The sequence below is a fragment of the Panthera pardus genome, unplaced genomic scaffold, assembly GCF_024362965.1.
Source record: "Panthera pardus isolate Hobbes unplaced genomic scaffold, ASM2436296v1 HiC_scaffold_22, whole genome shotgun sequence".
Taxonomy (NCBI): Eukaryota; Metazoa; Chordata; class Mammalia; order Carnivora; family Felidae; genus Panthera; species Panthera pardus.
In genome coordinates, this window is record NW_026526788.1 from 723,492 (window position 1) to 743,593 (window position 20,102).

The 20,102-nt window shown below is 46.7% G+C and overlaps 1 protein-coding gene across 5 annotated transcripts; it reads right to left on the minus strand.

Annotated features, from left to right (window-relative positions):
• Positions 1 to 432: 432 nt before the first annotated feature.
• CCSAP (centriole, cilia and spindle associated protein) lies at positions 433 to 19,855 on the minus strand. 5 transcript variants are annotated; one of them, XM_019419076.2, is made up of 4 exons: positions 18,959 to 19,855; positions 5,277 to 5,545; positions 3,064 to 3,789; positions 433 to 2,594 (listed from the first exon to the last, which is right to left on the minus strand). In XM_019419076.2, the coding sequence occupies exons 1-3, from the start codon at positions 19,344 to 19,346 to the stop codon at positions 3,613 to 3,615; spliced, it is 834 nt and encodes a 277-aa protein (XP_019274621.2). In that variant the 5' UTR covers positions 19,347 to 19,855; the 3' UTR covers positions 433 to 2,594; positions 3,064 to 3,612. The 5 variants fall into 5 exon arrangements, with proteins under 5 accessions (XP_019274621.2, XP_019274620.2, XP_053766158.1 ...); XM_019419075.2 differs by having other exon boundaries at positions 2,992 to 3,789; XM_053910183.1 differs by lacking the exon at positions 18,959 to 19,855 and adding an exon at positions 5,983 to 6,190 and having other exon boundaries at positions 2,992 to 3,789.
• Between the last annotated feature and the right edge of the window lie 247 nt (positions 19,856 to 20,102).

Sequence of the window (20,102 nt, forward strand, 5' to 3'; positions counted from 1 at the left end):
GCAGGGGCCTTATGAGTCAGGCATTAGCATTTTAGTATCAAACCAAACACAGAATCAAGATAAAGAAACATTAGCACCATTTTGTATCTAATCCAGTGTAAAACTATTTTTTACTCAGAAAAGTTGTTTTCACTTCTAACATATGCTTCGCCTCTCTGCCTCCTTGCCAATAATACTTTTGAACATTTTAAATACCAAGTACGATAACATTCCATTTTTAAAGTTTATGCTCAGTACAGCATTTCAAGTCAAAGGAGGAAGGTTATCACTAGAATTTTTTTTTTTTTTTTTTTTTTAACTCTGCCAATTGCACAAAATTCTGTTTGGGGAGGAGAGGTTTTTTTTTTGGGGGGGGGGTGGTGACGTCTAATGGCTCACGGACACCATTCTTCCGTGCAGTTTACAGAGTTTGAGTGACCTCACACACACACCTTTCAAGTTATTGGCAATTTTTATTTAATGAAACAATGACAAAGGTATTACATATGAAGTACCATAAATAGGTGCCTACTACATCATGAGCAATTAAGAGAATCTATACCCTATTATACCTTTAGTAAACTTTTAAAAAATGTATATATGTACTTAGAAATGTTACCGCGGTGGAGTTTATATATATAGGAGTATATGTGTGTGTGTGTGTGTGTGTGTGTGTGTGTGTGTGTGTGTGTATAAAACCCAGAGGTACCGAGTATTTTGATACCTCCTAAATAAGAGCAGCCTTTTAGGTTTAAAATGAAAGAATAGGGGCGCCTGGGTGTTCAGTCGGTTAAGCGTCCGACTCTTTGAGTTTGGCTCAGGTCATGATCTCGTGGTTTGCGAGTTCGAGCCCCGCATCGGGCTCTGTGCTGGCAGTGCGGCGCCTGCTTGGGATTCTGTCTCCCTCTCTCTCTGTCCGTCCCCTGCTTGCTCTGTCTCTCAAAATAAATAAAGATACACTTAAAAAAGTATTTCAAACTATTTTTTCAAAAAAAGAAATAGATTTCTATTTACTTGTCATTTGCCTTGGTCCAGCGGAGTTGCTAGATGTTACTTAGTATCCGATTACTGCTTTTAATAAAAGTAACACAGAAACCATGTTTATGGCAAACTTTTAATTTTAAAACCAAAATTTAAAAAAGAGAATCTTAGGCAGCAATTATTTTATTCCATATTCTCACTGGATTTTCAGTTTCAGACTTTTCAACATGAAAGGTAATTTTAAACTAGCTTGCTGTCTTCCACACTGTCCCAAGAATTAGGAACACGATTTATAAGAATTAGGAACATTAAGTTTATAGAATGAAGGGAACAGTCAGACCATCAAATGGTTACCGCTTAAAAAACTTCATGGGCTCCAAAGGTGATTTTCACCCCTAAAAAGACACCCTCACCAACTAATGACTTGGACATGGGAAGGGGACTCACAGTTAATTCAGGCTGATGTACTCATTGTTCATGCACATGAAAAGTACTTTAAAAATCCTGCCCATTGTTCTTCTACTTAAAAAAGGGTTAAGACTGGCCAATATTGCCTTCTAGGTTTTGTCTCCATCTGGAGTTGCCAGTAGTTAGGAAGCACATTAAATACGAGTCTGTTCCCTAAAGGGGAGGGAGTCCGGCTTGGTAAAGCCGAGAGGAAGCTGGGTTTCTAAGGCAGCCCGTCAGTGTGGAACCTGACCTACACCCAAGGCCATCTTCCCGGAGATTGTCAGGTGCAACAGGAACGCTTGAGCTGGATGCCTAAACACAAACGTGCACGAAGGGCTTTGGAAGGAACAGTTTTCACAGTCAGCTGCACCATCACAATGCCCCGTTAATTTGATCGTTAGGTACCTGCAGTGTTTAAGGACTTTAATAATGACAGTAACGTTCACCAGGATTATTAGCAGGGTTGTTTTGGACCAACATATAGAACTTCCTGTTAAATAGCCATCTCAATGATTAGGAGAGCTCTCTATGTAAAAGGATTCACCTCAGAACGATGCAAGTATTTAAAAAGTCTTTTTTCTTTTTTTTAAAGCTCACGATTCTTGAGTTTTCAAAGCTTACACAGTTGTAAGAGGACATCGTGTGAAGATTTTATGTGGAATACAACATAATTGTGTTCTAAACATTGACTATGGGGGGCTTGGTTGGCTCAATTGGTAGAGCATACTCTTGGTCTCAGGGTCATGAGTTCTAGCCCCACACTGGGCCTGGAGCCTACTTTAAAAAAAAAAAAAAAGAGTAAAAATTGACAACACTTCAAAGATCCAGAGTAAAAACAGCAAGGGAATGTTCAACCTCACACCTAATAGCAAATTTTATTCACCCATCTACAGGTGCTAACCTGGCCCAGGCAAAGGACCTTTTTTCCCTCTTCCAGAGAATTCGGCACGCTTCCTTCCTGTAGATTCCTGTATCGGCTGGGTGGAAACCAGCATTCCTTAAAACCATTTTGTTCTACCCCAAAGGAAATGTACCAGGGAAGGAGCGCTTTCTTTACATGCTCAACATCTGTGCCTAGACAAACACCACCATCGTCTCATTCCACTGGCTAGGAATCCGGGAGAAATGCATTTCAGCGGAAGTCTGAACAACGTACATCGTCAAGGCTTTGTTAGGAATGAGTTCTGTAGAGGAAAGAGTGGGGAAAGTAGGGGTAAGCCACATCTCTAACTGGTATCTGGATGTCACCCCCCCCCACCCCCCCGTGCGCAAGACCACCTCAACATCGCTAAGTGAAATTTCACACGGGAAGTTCTAAATGTCACGGCCAACTATTAAAGAAGAGGCAAGAGTCCGCGGCGCGTATATGCCAAAAGGCTGGACCGCAGCAAGGAGCTGCTTCCCCCGTTACGTGTTAAGAAAGTTGCAATAATAAAAAGAAAAGTTTCACAAAAGAAGTTCAGTACTCCTCTCGACACACCGCACTGGCACTTTACGTACGGGACTGCATTCGATCTATTAAAATCTGTATGAGATAGAAAGTGCCCAGATGACAATTTAAAGGGAAAAGAGGACCCTCACCCAGCCCAGATAATTCTTAAATATCACGGTCTGTGTAAAGTGGTGCGATAATTGAAAGACGAGTAAGTTTACTTTTTCAGGAACTGCGGGGGTTCTGGCGTCACTATACAAGGAATCGATGTTAGTGTCGAAACTCCCTTTCGATGAGCCGTTCTTTCACGCAGAAAACCACGAGTAAGGAAAATGAGTCTTAAGCTACAGGTCGGAATGATCTTCCTCACTATGGAATCTGGAAAGTTACTCAGGACAGGATGAAAACAGGCTCCGCCTACACTGACAGAGAATACTGAATGTTAAGCATCAATAGCCATTTAAAGGCATTCGGTGGCGGTATCTGAAAAGATTAAGATGCTTTAAAACAAAAACCCTTATAAGAATATCAAATATTAGGGACTGAGCTTCATAAATAACCAAATATCTATGGCTTCAACTGTCGCCCTACTGCTGAGGTAGGTGACCAGGGTTCACTGAAATAGAGCAATCTTTTGGACATTCCCTACGGAAAACCTTGCATAATCAGCTGGTTTCTTAAATCTACGTCTGTTTTCTTTTGTTTTGTTTCTTCCTTTTTTTTTCATTTACACTCTTTTGAAGAGGCTGTCCCAGCAACTGTTTCGGCCTTTAAGCTCTTGCCGAATAGCATCTCATGTACTCTGTCATCCATGGGTTCTCCGAGGAGGAAGGCTTTATCTTTCGGTTTTTCTCCACGTCTACAGAGTGAGCGCGCTGCCTCTGAGTGACCAGTTTCCTTTTTTCCACCTGTCTTCTGTTCTTGGCTCGTAATGCTGATTCATGAATCTAAATTACTCAAAAATAAAAAGAGTATTGTTACTTCTAAAATAAAAGTATAACAACTTACGTGGCTTTTATACTCATTTTCAAGAATATTTGCGATGAATATTTACTACCCCCAGGTCACCTGAAGCAGGCCAGAGGCCAGCCCGGCTTCATCATATCCCTTTCTCCTAGGTATAACAGCTCCTCCAGAAAAGCCATTCCCTTGCCCCTGGTCAGTGACCAAGACGCTAAACAATAAAAAACGGACATTAAATTTTAGGTATAAGTGGTAAGCAACTAATTTGCATGTGTCTCTAGAAACTGGCTCTGGAAAATTATTGAAGATGCTTAGCAGTAAGCCTGGATAAGTATTCCATTAAAGGACTTTTACCACTTAAGACGTTTCATGCTACAGACGAACTCTGTTGAACTTAATCCCATGCAATAGCCAGAGTCTTTTGTTAAACCACAGCTCCATTGTCTCAAATATCACTCCAAATAACACCATCTGCTAGGGTTCGTTGAGAAGTCTGTTCAGCAAAAATCTGATCATGGTAATTCATCAGAATTCAAATTCTTTGTATTTTCTGCTTCTTTTCATTCGTTCTTTGCTTTAGGCCGACTTAGTCATGTCAGTGCTAACATATGTAATTGCTTTATGGCTGCACACATGAAGACCTCTGGTCAGACGTGTTCTCGGGACTGAGAGGACAACTGGGGGCACCTCGGTGGCTCAGTCGGTTAAGTGTCTGACTTCGGCTCAGGTCATGAGCTCACGGTTCGTGGGTTCAAGCCCCGGGTCGGGCTCTGTGCCGACAGCTGAGCCTGGAGCCTGCTTCGGATTCTGAGTTTCCCTCTCTCTCTCCCCAGCTTGTGCTCTCTCTCAAAAATAAGTAAATAAACATGAAAAAAAAAAAAAAAAAAAAAGAGGACAACTAAGGCTCCAATGAGTAAAAGGCACTGGCTGTGGATGAGCAGGGGAAAACACAATCATCCGAATTGAACTCAAAGAGCCAAAGGGAATCTACAGTAGGTGCCAAGAACTACAGAATCAATCTAACAAAAGATAACAAGGGAGTCGAGGAATACTAGTTATCAAAGCCACAGGAACCAGAAACCTGTCAAGAGGCCCACGGCACATCTACACGGGCAGCCACCAGCCCCACTGGGCTCCTCCTCTGCACCTGCGCCCCCCCACCACCCCCCACAGAACTTGAAAACCCTGACTCCAGCCACTTCTTCTCCTGGTTCCATGTTGGTAAATCTTCCGAATCCCGGCTAATTCCCAGCAACACCCCTCGATCTCCAGGGAGCTGACACCCTCAATCTGTATGCCAATCAGATGCCCAAATTCCAGGCTTTCCTTGGCCCACCCTGCCATCTCCTAAGATCTACCATGACCCCAAAGCACCGCGGTGATCACAGAATAGGACACCCGCTGACGGGAACGCAGCCCAACCCCCAGCCTCCAAGGAAAAGCAGTGACGGCCAGGTGCCCACGAACCCACCTCATGCACGGGGGCAGACGCGCAGACGTTGTGAGTTTTTTGGCTTCCTGTATCGGTCTGTTTTTCTCCCCACCCATAAAGAGCAAACGGATGCTTCTTCTCCTTTATTTTAGTCGATGATCTTTGAGGACTTTTGGCTGCTTTCCTATTTCCTCTAGCAAATAAGGCACTTGGTTGCTGTCGAGGTTCAGTACTGCTGGGTAACTTGTCAGTCTCTTTTGCTCTGACCTGTTGTTCAGGTTTTTCTTTTATGTCTTTCACTGGCAGTGCTTTTGAAAAAAAAAAAAAAAAAGGAGATAAAACAAGACGAGAATGCTTTAAAATCACGTTTCTATATAATCACTTCAAAGAGCTGGGTTGTGAAATTCATAACGCTTCATGCCGTAACAGCTCAATTCACGAGTCCAAGTAAGGAAGAAATACAAAACCAAGCCAGGGTTATACCTTTCAAATGGTCTAACCCATTTTAAAATCAACAGCAAATCCACCAAGGCTGGGCCAAACCTATTCAAAAGCCACAACTCTCGCTCACAGTCCGATATCAAGCATTCCAATTAAATATTAAAACCTAAAAAGCACCACAGCCTAATGGCTTTCTCCACAACCCCAAGGGAAGTCCAATCATCAAGGCCTCACTTCAGAAACAGATCGGGATTTGCGGTAATCTCTCAGCAGATGTAAAAGGTTAGGTGTTAAGTCACTCAACTCAAGTTCCGGGATCCCGTTTCTTTCTGGTGCACCATGATTACGGAAACCTCCTTACGGCTCTTAACGGGCTCAATTTCATTTCTTTTTGAGGTGCCATGAATATGGAGAGCTCCCTGTGGCTCTTAACATGCTGTAAGAAAGAGCAAGCTGCCCACCTTAGTTTGAACAGTCCTCAGTCACAATAGGGAGCGGTTTCCATAGTTACTCACTATGGATTCCCAGCATGAAGAGCTGGAGGTGTGGGCTCCTGTTTTAAGAGGGCTTCCCCAACACGTGCGATAGAAATGACTGCATGAATCCGGGCCCAGGGTCTACACAGCCCTCAAGCCTGCCAGCAGAGCTGGAGCAATCCTGAAGGAAAATGGGACTGCCCTTTCTGAGGTGAACGTCAGACATGAAGGATGTACTCTAAAACATACCTACTTCCCTTAACAACATTTTATCATTTGGCCACTCATTACTTTCTATAGACCCTTTATTTGTGGTAAAAGTTATATGATGCTGTTTCAACGCTTCGTGATCCCATGTTTCATTTCGGCCCGAATTTCCATTTTTTTTGTTTGGTTGTTATTACTGACATAAGATCGGCATATAACATCATATGAACTTTAGGTGCACGACACTGTAATTTGGTATTTGTAGAAACTACAGACTGATCACCACGCTAAGTCTAGTTACCACCCATCACCATGCAGTTGAGTCCCCTCAGCCACGCAGCCTTCCCCCAACTCCCTTCCCCTCTGGTAACCGCCAACTTGTTCTCTGGATCTAGGAGTTTGCTTTTGTTTTGTTCCTTTGTCTTGTTTTCTAGGTGAGATCACATGGCATCTTTCTCCGTCTGACTTCTTTCACTTGGTCTGAAACCTGCTAGACCCACCCGTGGTGTCCCAAATGGAAGATTTCCTTCTTCTTTTTGTGGCTGGGTAATGAACGCTCCATTGTGTGTATATATGCCTTATCTTCTTTACCCACTCGTCAACGTCAACCAGTGGACACTTAGGGTTGTTTCTCTATCTTGCCTATTGTAACTCATGCTAGAATAAACACGGGGGTGCCTATATCGTTTCGAATTAGTGTTTTTGTATTCCTCAGCTTAATACCCAGAAGGGAAATGGTTGGATAATATGGTTAGTTCTCCTCTTACCTTTTTGCGGAATCTCCCTCCATATTGTCTGCCATAGTGGCTGTACCAACTTACATCCCCACCAAGTATAGGAGGGTTCCCTTTCCTCCACATCCTCACAACACCTGTCATCTCTTGCCTTTTTGGTAATAGCAATTCTAACAGGTGTGAGGAGATACCTGATTGTGGTTTTGATTTGCGCTGCCCTGCTAATGACTGATGTTTAACATCCTGACACATGCCTACCGGCCATCTGTGGATCTTCTCTGGAAGAATGTCTATTCACACCCCGTGCACATGTTTTCACTTGGGTTGTTTGGTGCTTTGTTGTTGAGTTGTGTGAGTTCTTGATGTATTTTGGATATTTAACCCCTTAGGCAAATATCTTCTCCCATTCAATGGGCTGCCTTTTTATTCCGTTGATGCTTTCCCTTGCTGCACGGTTTTTCAGCTTGTTGTAGTCCCATTTATTTTTGCTTTTGTTTCCTTTGCCTTTGGAATCAGATCCGGAAAAAAAAAACATTGCTAAGACCAATTGCCAAGGAGCTCACTGCCCATGTTTTCTTCTAGGAATTTTATGGTTTCAGGTCTTACATCCGAGTCTTTAATCCACTTGAGTTAATTTGTGTGTATGATGCAATAGAGCGATTTAATTTCAGTCTTTTGAATAATGGCTCCTTATGCATCTACAACTCCATTTCACTTACCCGAGCTGTTTAGGTCTTAAGGATACCCCTCACTTCAAATGCTCCGGAATTTGGCTCTAGGTGATGATTTACAGATTGCTATTCTAAAACCTCATCACCTCTTTAGGACACATTCTTGTCCCTTCCTATTTCTGGTTGTGATTCTTTTCTTGCTTCTGCCTACATTCCCTTTATTTATTTATTTTTATTTATTTATTTTTTTGCCCACATTCCCTTTATTTATTTATTTATTTATTTATTTATTTATTTATTTATTTATATTTATTGCCCACATTCCCTTTAGAGTAAGCCCCTGAATAGGAAGTCAAGACATTGGGGCACAAGTGGGAAGTCTTGACAGATTGTCGTCTGTCATTTCTATCTTCTATCTTCAGCAATGACCTTGACTCTACCAAAGTTCCCTTCCTTCTCTTCCTCTCCTGGTCTGTATGTGTCTAACACAGGTCTTCCAGAGATGCCTGCCCAGAGAAGGGAATAATGATTTAGGTTAAAGGACAAACCAGTCAGGAAGAAAAGAGAAAAAGAGAGTCCCAACAAGAGGGAATGTCTTCTTCAAAGGCCCGGAAAGAAAAGGGAATATAAATAGTTCAAAATGACAGGTCCAGAGAGAGTCTGTGGATGAAGGCATGGGGCGGGTGGCAAAGGAGGAGACTTTCCACACCAAACTCAGGAGTTTCATTTTATCCTGAAAATGATGAAGAATCACTAAAGGATTGTAAGCTGAAAAAGCGACATGGCCCTATTTGCATTTTACGGATATGGCCTCCAGCTACCAACGTGAAGGATGAGTGAGAGAGGCGAGGACAGAAAGGCCAGCTAGCAAACAACGGCAGTCTGGGGGTGAGGTGGGAAGTGGGGGCCAGTGGGGCCCAGGAGTCACGGTAGGGGTGGAGAGGGGAGAGAAAGGACCAGAAGGGGGCCCACCGAGCCTGGCAGGTGCTCAGACTCACTGGGCATCTGTGAACTACACACTGATCAGAACAGCGAGCGGGTGGTACCGAGGCCTCTCCAGAGCAGACGGCCCAGCAACACTGCGACAGACCGGTGAAGACGACAGACACCCCGCGGCCCTGGGAGCAAAGAGGAGTCCACAGCTCCCACAGATGTTTAGTGGGGATGGTCCTGCTATCCTCTGACAGAGGTCCACCCAAGGATAAAGACAGGATACTTGCGGCGTCGGATGGGAGATACTTCTGGAACAACTCAGCCCATGAAGCCAGGAGACAAGGTAGTGAGCCAGCAGGTGGGAGCTGAGGTCTGGACGTGGAACAGATCATCCAGGAAGCAACGCGGAGTCAGAGGAGGGGACAGTGAGTCAGGTCCCTAGGGCCACCATTATTTAAGGAGCAGCCAGGCTGAAGGAGGAGAGCCTAAGAGGGAGAAAGAATTGCTAGAACAGGAGAAAAACTCACCAGGAGAGAAACTACGGGAAGAGCATTGGTAAAGGAGGCAGCCGTGAACAGTGTTCAACACCGTGGGGGGGGGGGGGGGGGTCCGTCAGACGAGGGGGAAGAGACTCGGCATTGGGCAAGCAGGCCGCCTACTGCTGACAGAGGGGGACGCGGGGTCGGGGCACCAGGTCACGGTGGGCTGCATACTAGACAGGGTGGAGGCTAGTTCTGCTAACCGTGAGCTACCGGACCAGCCCTCCCCCCCACAGATAAACAAAGACTGATGTTCAAAATCCCGAGGGTCCACAGGTGCCCGGTACAAAGAAGTCAACTCTTCTCTAGAGACCCTGGGCCAAGTTATCCCTACAAATAATTTTGCAAACGCGCTTATGAACGTACTGCAAAAGATGGGCGGCCTCGTAAGGACAGAAGACAAGAAGGAAGGGCCAGCGGGAGCGATTTTCCATTTACAGGCTATCAAATCGTTGCGTTTACTCTCCGTAACACTTAAAAGAAAAAGACCGACCCAAGTACGTCTGCAGCAGCAGGAGACAAGGACGGAAAATGCAGAAGAGACAGAACCTATCAGCCCAATATTAATATTTATGAAACTCTTGCCTGCTGTCAGGTGAGTGCATGTGAACCTACGGGTCAAGATCTTACCTGGAGGGCTGAAGTTGAAACCAAAGACCTTCTCAGAGGAACAAAAACAGCGGTCATCGCCATTGTGGGAGAGGATTAGAATGCCCCTTTCTCAGGAGCTGACAGGACAGTCAAAAATAAATTCAGTCTTGGTATAGGGCTGTGCTAGCCGATACGCGTGGCTATCAACTATAAGCGTAAAGGAAAATTAAATAAAAGTAAAGATTCGATTCCTCAGTTAAGCCAATCAGAGTTTAAGTGCTCAATAACCCCACGTGGCTAGGAACTACCGTGCCGGATGATACAAAGAGAGAACACATCCACCGGGCCGCTCAGTTTTATTGGAGGGTCTGTTTTGAAGAATCTGAACAACAGAATTAACACATTTGACCGAATGGCTATACATACAACCCTGCAGCCCATAACTACAGAATATATAATGTGGTGAAGTGGAACATTTACAAGAATTTACGCATCTGAGTCTCTAAAGCAAATCTTAATACATTTACAAAATTGAAATCACACAGAATGTCCCCTCTATATAGTAGGTAATTATGGTGTAATTATAGTGTAAATCACCTTGATAAAACAACAAAAATAAGTAACTTTTTTTTTTAACTTTTTAAATGTTTTATTTATTTTTAAGACAGAGACAGCCACAGCATGAGTGGGGATGGGCAGAGAGAGAGGGAGACACAGAATCTGAAGCAGGCTCCAGGCTCTGAGCTGTCAGCACAGAGCCCGATGTGGGGCTTGAACTCACGAACCGTGAGATCGTGACCTGAGCTGAAGTCGGACGCTTAACCGACTGAGCCACCCAGGCGCCCCAGTCCTTTTTTTTTTTTAAAGATAAATACATTTCCTTATGTTTGTATTATATACATAAATGTTAAGGTTTATTAATTTTTTCACGTATTTTAAGAATCATAATGATTTTGCTTAAGTAAATAAAATACTATATAACAAAACTCGGGTCTTTCTCCTGCAGGGAGTTAAGATTCATCCTACTCAACTGACAGTATAGCTAAAGCAGTAACTGTGGGGAAATTTACAACCTGAAATCAACATATCCAAAAAGAAAGGCAGGAAAAAAAAAAAAAAATCAATGCTAAGCACCCATCTTACAAAGCGTAAGGGAAGAAAAGATCATGGATCAATAAAGACATATTAATAAAGAAAATCCACAGAGTCTAGAGTTAGTTTGGGGGGGAAAAAAACTAATAAAATTCACAAGTCTCTGGCAAGACTGATCAAGAAGGAAGTAAAAAATAAACCTAAGTGGGCGCCTGGGTGGTTCAGTCAGTTAAACGGTTAAGCGTCCGACTTTGGCTCAGGTCATGATCTCGCAGTTTGTGAGTTCGAGCCCCACGTTGGGCTCTGTGCTGACAGCCTAGAGCCTGAAGCCTGCTTCAGATTCTGTGTCCCTCTCTCTCTGACCCTCCCCCACCTGTTCTCTCTCTGTCTCTCTCTCTCTCAAAAATAAAGATTAAAAAAATTTTTTTTTAGTAAATCTAAGTAAAAATACAGCAAATGGAATTTAGGCTTAATACGCACTGATGACATGTGCATATAGTCCCTTCCTCCCAAAAGCCCACTAAAGTGAAGGAAAAAACGCATAACCCATAGGACAAAAAGCAAGGGAGACAATGACACCAGGCAGCAGGTGTCCATACAATTCTGGAAGCTGGAACATAGATGAGGACGTAGAAGTGACCTTGAGAACTGAGTAGGACGAATCCTAACTCCCTGTGGGAGAAAGTCCCACAGGAGACACACTGAACCCCAAAAGGAAATAGAAAATGAGGCAGAAGGCCAGTGTAATGGAATGCCTTTTCCAAAGGTCCAGCATTAATCAGTGTCCCAGCCCACATGCTTTTTTTTTTTTTTTTAAATGTATGTTTATTTTTGAGAGAGACAGAGAGAAAGACAGAGCGTGAACAGGGGAGGGGCAGAGAGAGAGGGAGACACAGAATCGGAAGCAGGCTCCAGGCTCTCAGCTGTCAGCACATCCGATGTAGGACTCGAACCCACAGACCGTAAGATCACGACCTGAGCTGAAGCCGGGCGCTGAAACCACTAAGCTGCCCAGGCCCCCCAACCCACATGCTCTTCTGACAACATAATATGAACGTGCCTGTTGAGATTGGTGGGGGGGGGGGTGGATGCTTCCCCTTGAACCTGGGCAGACTTTCATAAGCGAGGAATGGGGTGAAAGAAGTGGTCCATGGCTTCTGGTGATAAGTCACAAAGGGCAGCCCAGCACGTGCCCTGCTCTCTCTCAGGAACAGTTGCCCTTGGAGGCCAGCCAGCACATTATGAGGAAGGCCAGGTGCATGAAGATGTCACAAGCGAGTGCCCTAGCAGCCAGCCCCCAGCCCTGGCACCTTCCAGCAGAGGCTGCAGACGGCACAGAGTGGAAACAAGGCATCCCCTGTGCCCAAGGCAAGTTCCAACCCACAAAAACCGTGGGCAGTAATAAATGGGCAGTGGAATTTTAAGCCACTAGTTTTCAGGGTCACTCGGTTATGTCGTTGTTGACACTTCCTGCAAAGTCTTTCCTCCAGTCGGTATGCCACATGATTGTCCCTCTCCTAGCTCAGAAGGCATGTGGGTTACTCCCCAGAGATGGAGAAGCAGAGTGGGTAGGGGCTTGAGATACGAGGCACAGGAAAAGTAAAGGGCGACACCTTCTTGAAAAACAGGTTTATGTGGTAAAGAACAAGGCCCCTCCTCCCTTTCCCCAACTCTTGTTCCCCGAATGCTGACAGCCAGGCTTGTACCCCGCCCCAGGCAGGAGACTGGAGGGTTGCCATCTGGGGAGGTGAACACAAGAAAAATGGGTACTTATTATGTTTAAGTCCCCCCCCAGAGAAACAGCTCGTCCTCATCCAATTAGTCAACAACCACCCCCACAGCCAGAGCTCCTGGAAAGCTCTTCAAGTCTCACTCTTACATGCGAGCAGACAGGCTAAGAGCAAACATCTGAGTACATCCTCTAAAAAGAGAGAGTCCAAAGTATACAAAAAGACTATGAAATATAACAGACCTCTCAATTATGGCTTTTTTTTTTTTTGAGTTAAAAGAAATCCAAGAACAGGACGTTATTTTTTTTTTATTTTTAATGTTTATTTTTGAGAGAGAGAGAGAGAGAGAGGTGAGCGAGTGGGGAAGGGGCAGAGAGAAAGAGGAAGACACAGAATCTGAAGCAGGCTCCAGGCTCCCAGCTGTCAGCACAGAGCCCGACTCAGGACTCGAACCCATGAACCATGAGATCATGACCTGAGCCAAAGTCAGATGCTCAACCCACTGAGTCACCCAGGTGCCCGCATTTTTTTTTTACTTTTTAAAAATAAAACTTGGGACAAAAGAAAAAAAAAACGTAATCTTTCCAAAATTAGATGGTAGAACTAAAATTTTCAATATAAAGATTGGAAGATACAATTAAAGAGTTCTTCCAGAAAACAGAACCCAAAATTCCAATATCAAAAAAGTTTTAAATAAAAATGTTAGAGGTTTGATCCAGGAGTTACACCATCCAACTAAAAGTAAATATAGAAAGAAAAAGTAAATAGAGCACAGGAAATTATTTAAACAGTACTAGAAAATATTACCGAACTAAACGAAAAGTTTCCAGACTAAAAAGGCCCACCAACTTATCAGCCCAATAAATGATAAAAGACAGGGGTGCCTGGGTGGCTCAGTGGGTTAAACATCTGACTTCAGCTCAGGTCATGATCTCACACTTCATGAGTTCGAGCCCCGTGTCGGGCTCTGTGCTGACAGCTCGGAGCCTGGAGCCTGTGTCTCCCTCGCTCTCTGCCCCTCCCCCACTTGTGCTCTGTCTCTCTGTCTCTCTCTCTAAAATAAACATTAAAAAACTTTTTTTAAAAAAAGACATACACATAAAGGGCACCTGGCTGGCTCAGTTAGTAGAGCATGCGACTTTGATCTTGGTATTCAAGCCCCTTGGGTGTAGACCTTACTTAAAAAAAAAAAAAAACGAAGACATAGACTGTTAGAACACCTAGGATAAAGAGAATCTATTAAAAACTGCTCTCTCTGCCCCCCCAAAAAAGAGGTCACATACACAAGGTGTTGGAATGGCATGGTACTTCTAAAACACAAGACCAAAAACTAGGATGCAATATAATAATACCTTTAAACACTGAAATTTCTCATCTATAGTTCCCTACCTTGCAAAATATCAATCCAGCCTTTGGATATAATACAGGCATTTTTGGTCATGCAAGGTCACAAAATTTCTATTCCCATGCAACATTTCTCAGGACTTACAGAGGACATGTTACCCCAGAAGGAAGGGATAAGCCACACGAACGAACACTTGAGATGTACAAGAGAGATCGGAGAAAGGATGTGAGCAAAAGAAATACTGAAACAGTGAAGAGAAGTCCCAGACTGACAGCACAATGTCTAAATTGGAATAGGAGGATGGGGGTTAAAAAAAAAAAAAAAAAAAAAGTCTCCAAGGGAAAAAAGAAAAATAAATGAATAGAACACCTAATGTGTCTAGCATATGCCAAGTTTTAAAATACTACCGGATTATTTCAGGGTGAAGTAGTCATGGGAATATAAACACACACGCGCACACACGCGCACACACACACACACACACACACAAAGGTAAAACAATGATTAACTTCAGGAAAAACATAAATAAAAAGAAAATGTAGTCAGAATATACTACACGGCCCGCCTGTGCATACTTCTACATAGCCACAATAATTCAAACACAGAATCGTGCTTTAAGCAAAATAGTCACGTAGTTAATACTGTGGGACAAACTGGGTGCTGGTAAATGTCAGGGAGTGGGTGTGGCAGAGCCAAGATCTTAAGCTACATCATCTCCCATGATGGGAAGTCAATATATAATGTTTAAAATAAAATTTAAACAGCCAACGGAGGGGTGTCTGGGTGGCTCAGTCAGTTAAGCGTCTGACTTCGGCTCAGGGCATGACCTCCCGGTTCAGGAGTTCGAGCCCCGCATCGGGCTCTGTGCTGACAGCTCAGAACCCGGAGCCTGCTTTGGATTCTGTGTTTCCCTCTCTCTCCGCCCCTCCCCTGCTGGTGCTCTGTCTCTCAAAAATAAACAAACGTTAAAAAAAATAAGAAAATAAAATAAAAAGTCTCTAGATGAGAAGAGGGTGGGCATCGCTGAAAGGAAAGCTAAAAAGAGTTTAGAAGGAGCATCCGCGGGAGCGAGGGGCATGGGTGGGAAATAGGTCAGATTTTTTTTTTTTCATTCTAAGCATATTTTAAAAAAATTATGCATATGTGTAAATTTGCTAAAAAATAAAATTTAAGTGAAAGGAGACATATGAAGGAATTAGAGACAGTTCAGAGGACTCTCCAAAGCATGCTTCAAGGCATACCACAGTGAACACTCCTGTAACACCCACCACATGCATAAAACGTCCTGACAGCTTTTTCATACCCATCTCTTAAATAAGAGTGAGAAGCCAAGGATCATCAGACATTTCAAAAAGGTCTCTAACATGAAATACAGGGTTAAAAGCAAAAAGAAACGCAAGTGGGGAGAGGGTGGGGAACCAGAAACTAGGCCGTAGAAATACAATGAGAAGAAAATACATAAAAAAAACTTCTAGGAATATCCTCAGCAAGATAATAAAAGACACTATATGCATGAATTGAGAAGAGAATACTATTTTTTACGAAGGAATAAAAAGAGGGATGCCTGGGTGGCTCAGCTGGTTAAGCGTAGGACTCTTGGTTTCTGCTCAGGGGTCGTGATCTCCTGTTTCCGTGAGTTCAAGCCTCACATCTCTCTGCCCCTCCCCCACTCACGCTCTCAAAATAAATAAATGAACTTTATAACAAAGGAATAAAAAGAGGAAGGGAGGGGGAAAGAAGGTAGGGAGGGAAGGTAGCAAGTCCAGAAAACAAAATTAACTTAAAAATAAATAGAATCCCACAGATAAAAAAAAAAATAGATGAGTTGCGGGGGGCGGGGGGGGGGGGGGCACCACACTGAGCATGCAGCCTGCTTAAGATTCTCTGTCTCTCTCCCACTGCCCCTTTCCCCTGCTCACGCTCACTGTCTCACTCTCTCTAAAATAAAAGAAAGAAAGAAAGAAAGAAAGAAAGAAAGAAAGAAAGAAAGAAAGAAAGAAAGAAAGAAAGAAAGAGTTGTAAGATAAGGTTGAGAATATCGCCCAGAAAAAAAAACAGAAGAAAAAGATGAACATTCGAAAGGTAGAGGAGAAATTCATGAAGTCTAACATCCAACTAAGGAGTTCGAGAAGAAAGGAACAGGAACAGAAATAGAGGTGAAAAAAGAAAACCTACCAAAATGACAAAGCAGGAGTTTCACTGCAAGGGCTCACAAGCACACTGGAGGAAGACAGACCTAGATCAAGGAGAAATTTCAGAACGCAAAGGACAAAGGGAAGACCCTAAAAGCTTCCTGAGGGTGGGGACACGTTATCAAGAATCAGGAGACCACAGGACCCTAGCGCAACACCGCAAGTTACAACACAACACAGCAAATGCCTCCAGACTCTTTAGAGACAGTACTTCCAACCTAGAATTCCAGGCTCAGCCACGAACTCACCAAATCACGAGGGCGGAAATACAAGCTATTGTTTGACATATAGTCTGACAAGCTATTGTTGACATTGTTTGACATGCCAGCTCTCAGAAAATTAACCTCGCACATACCCTTTCTCTGGAAGCTACTAGAAGATAAGTTCCAACGGGAGGGGTAAACCAAGAAGGAAGATGATGTGAGAGCCACACAAGGGCTCCTACGTAAGAGAAGCCAAGGAGTCCCTGGGGTGGTAGCCAAGGGCCCGCCCAACATGGAACCAGGCAGGCAAGAGAGAGCAGCAACCAGGCCAGATGGAAGTAGGTCAGAGACGCTGGGAGGGATGTCTTAAGATGTCGAGAGCGAGAGCGAACCTGATGTGTTGGTTGTATTGTGAAAGAAAGAAAAAGGAGTCATGGCAGACAATACAGGGCGGCTTGGCACAACATTTTCCAGGCACAATATGGTAGATACAGTCGTAGGTGTAACAAACTCCATGACGACTGTTGAGCAGGTGCGGGGAGGGCCCGTGTGTATGGGTTAGGAGGGAGTTAAAAAGGAAAGCCAATAGATAATGCTAAAGACTGAAAGAAAAAAAATTAAGGAGTGTCAACAAAAGCCTTGTCACCCGGAGAAAAATCAACACCAAAGGAAAAGCCAGAGGCGCTGGCAGTGGTCGTCTAAGGAACAGGGGGCTGGCCTGTGTGTCTGCTGGATCCTTGTAACAAGCCATACAGAACTATATGCTTCTATGTGTACATACGGCTTCAGTAAAAACAAGAACCAAAGGTTTGTTTCATAGAAACTCAAGGGTACTCATCATTCTGGTATATAAAACCATCCACGTAAAAACAAGGATTTTCAGTCTTGCCAGACATAGGAATCAACAGGCAGGAGCAAAGCCAATGGTCCTGCCACCGAGAGGCCTGGCCACAACAAACATCCTTTCTTCTGCCTGATGCCTAAGCCAGAAATATCGGCAGATAAGAAATAACTGACCTCAGCCACCAGGAGGATTCCGTGTCTCTAAGGAAACCGAAACAATCATGAACTCAGGCAAACACAGGCACCTCAAGTACATCTCACAATTTAGCTGGTAGGCCAGTGTCCGCAGGACTAAACCAGAAGGCATGTGCCCCTGCCCCCTCTGCCTTCTGTTATTCAGATTTCCACCAGGGATCATTGAAGCTAGGAAGCTACTAGAAGCTAGCTAGGGAAGCTACTACACGGCCACAAATCTTGGGGAATTTACAGGTTATGTGAGGGTGGAAAGGCAGCTCTAGGATGCACTGAGAATGGCTGAAGATGACAGAACAGCAACAAAGCAGGCTGGCTCTGTGACTAAAAGATTCAGTTTTCTCTCTTCCAGCCTCTTGCAGAGGGGCTGCGATGAGAGACTGAAAAGCTGATTAATCCCCGCTTCACAGTGCCGTAAACAAAAAAAACTGAAGTCACTGATCATCTATCCCCAGCTTCCATTTCTTCATCTATGAAAAGGAGATAAAAATTACACCCCTACCGCTTAGAATGGTTTTGAACGCTGAGCGAGAAAATACATATTCTACGATCAGCGACTGGAGGTATAATAAGCTGTCAATACATTTTGGTTACTTTTCTCGCCAAAGCCTCTTTAAAATCGAGTGACCCGGGACGGGGGTGGAGAATTGGGACTGGGGGAGGGGTGGGGGGAGTGTCTGGCCAACGCTAGAAAGTAGCAGGAAGGAACCCCTGGTTACTCCAGGCTGCATCCTGAGGCATTGAACCCGGCCCTAAGCACCAGCGACCGTCCATCCGGCCTCCCGCGCTGAGACCCCAACTCTGCCATCGTCTGGCCAGGAAAGGAGGTGGAGGAGGACCAGGGCAGAAACAGTAGACGCACAGCACCCGAGGGCCATCTTCCAGCTACGGCTCCACCTCTACCCCGCGGCAGCCTTTTGATGAGGGGTGCGCGCACGGGGGACGAGTGGGTGGGCAAGAAGCGGAGAGCACCTCGCACGAATATTCTCCCACCAACCAGGAGTTACGCAACCGCCTGCGTCAACAAATTCAAAATACTCTTTAGGGACAATGCAGCGAGGTCAGGGACTTAACACAGAAAAACAGCGGCCCCATTCATGAGACTGAAAGCTGGGCTCAGCGACCTTAACCTCTTGGGCTCGGTCCCCTCTGAGAATCTGATGGAAGCTGGGCTCCTCTACGGGGGGGGAAAAAAGGTGCTTAGATATAAATAGATGGGATTTCGGAGCTCACTAAGGCAACCACCGCCCTCGGAGGAAGACCCGGAGTTCAGCGCCACTTCAACCCAGTTCACAGCGGGCTCAACCCAGAGCCACCCGATGACGGAAATAAGGGCGGGAGGGCGGAGGCGGAGCTGACACCACCCTTATTTCGGCTAGGGAGGCGCATTCTCCGTCTACCAGAAAACAAAACAAAAAATGAATAAATAGGAAGGGCTTGCCCTGAGCGCTGCGAGACACGGAGCTGGGCAGCTCGGACGCCAGGGGCAGCCCCCTCCCGGCCCCCTCGCGTCTCCCCTCCCGGCCCGGTACCTGGCAGAGCCCCGTCCGCCGCCTCCTCCGCGCTCGCCGCGTCCCGGGCCTCCCCGGCCTCCGGCGCCTCCGCGCCCTGCTCCTCCGCCGGCCCGCGCGCCCGCCGTTCCGGCCCCTCCCGCGCCGCGGGTTCCGCGGGCGGCGGCGGCGAGGCGGGGGCGAACTGGGGCGCGGGGCCCCCGGCTCCCGACGACGCCGACGACGCCGAGTCGTCCGAGGCGCCGGCCGGGCCCCAGTCGTCCCAGAGCCAGGGCGCGTGCGCCTGCTCCAGCAGCCGGCGGCCCAAGCGGTAGTGCAGCAGCTCCCGGTAGCACGGCCCGTACTCTTCCCAGCGCGGCTCCCGGTAGCGCTTCATGTACTCGCTCTTCACCCCGCTCCCCGGGGACATGGTGCCTCCCGCGGGCTTGAGCGCGCGCGGCTCCGCTCCGCCGCCGCCGCCTACGGAGCCGGGGACACGACACAGAGACCCGCCCCGCCCCTCCCGCCGACCCGGCCCGCCGCGACGTTTAAACCCGGAGCCCCGCCCGGACGGGGCGGGCGGGGGCGGGGCGCGGACGGAGGGGCGGGGCGCGGACGGAGGGGGCCGGGCCCGGGAGGGGGCGGAGGTGAGGGGGCGGAGGGAGCGGGCGGGCGGCCCCGGGAAGGGGCGGGGACCGGGAGGACCCGGCCAGGTAGCGCCTCGTCCCGTGACCCTGTCCTGACGGCCCCGGCGGGGTACCGCGCGGGAGGCTCCAGGAGGAGGGCGCAGCGGCCAGGACTGCGGGGGCTGGGGGGGTCACCCCGGGGGACGGCGGCCAGAGGCCGCGGGCTGGTGTGACAGGGCCGCGGGAGGCCGGGGACCGGCGGGGGCAGGAGTGAGGCAAAGCAAGGGCGGGGGGTCCTCGGGGCGCCCTCCGAGCTTACCTCCTCGGTCCCGCGCCGGCCTGGCCCTGCGTCCCCGGCCCGTCCTCCGCGCGCGTGGCGCAGCAGCTCCGAGCGGCCCGCTCTCCCCCGCGCTTTCCTGCCGAGCAAGATGTCGCCGACGGCGCGGCGGCCCGCGTCCCTGCGGCAGCCGGCAGGCGAAGGCGCCGCCTCAGTCCCCGGGAGCAGACGCCTCCCCCGCGCGCTCCCGGTCTCGGCCCCCGCCCGCTGCGTGGGGGCGGCC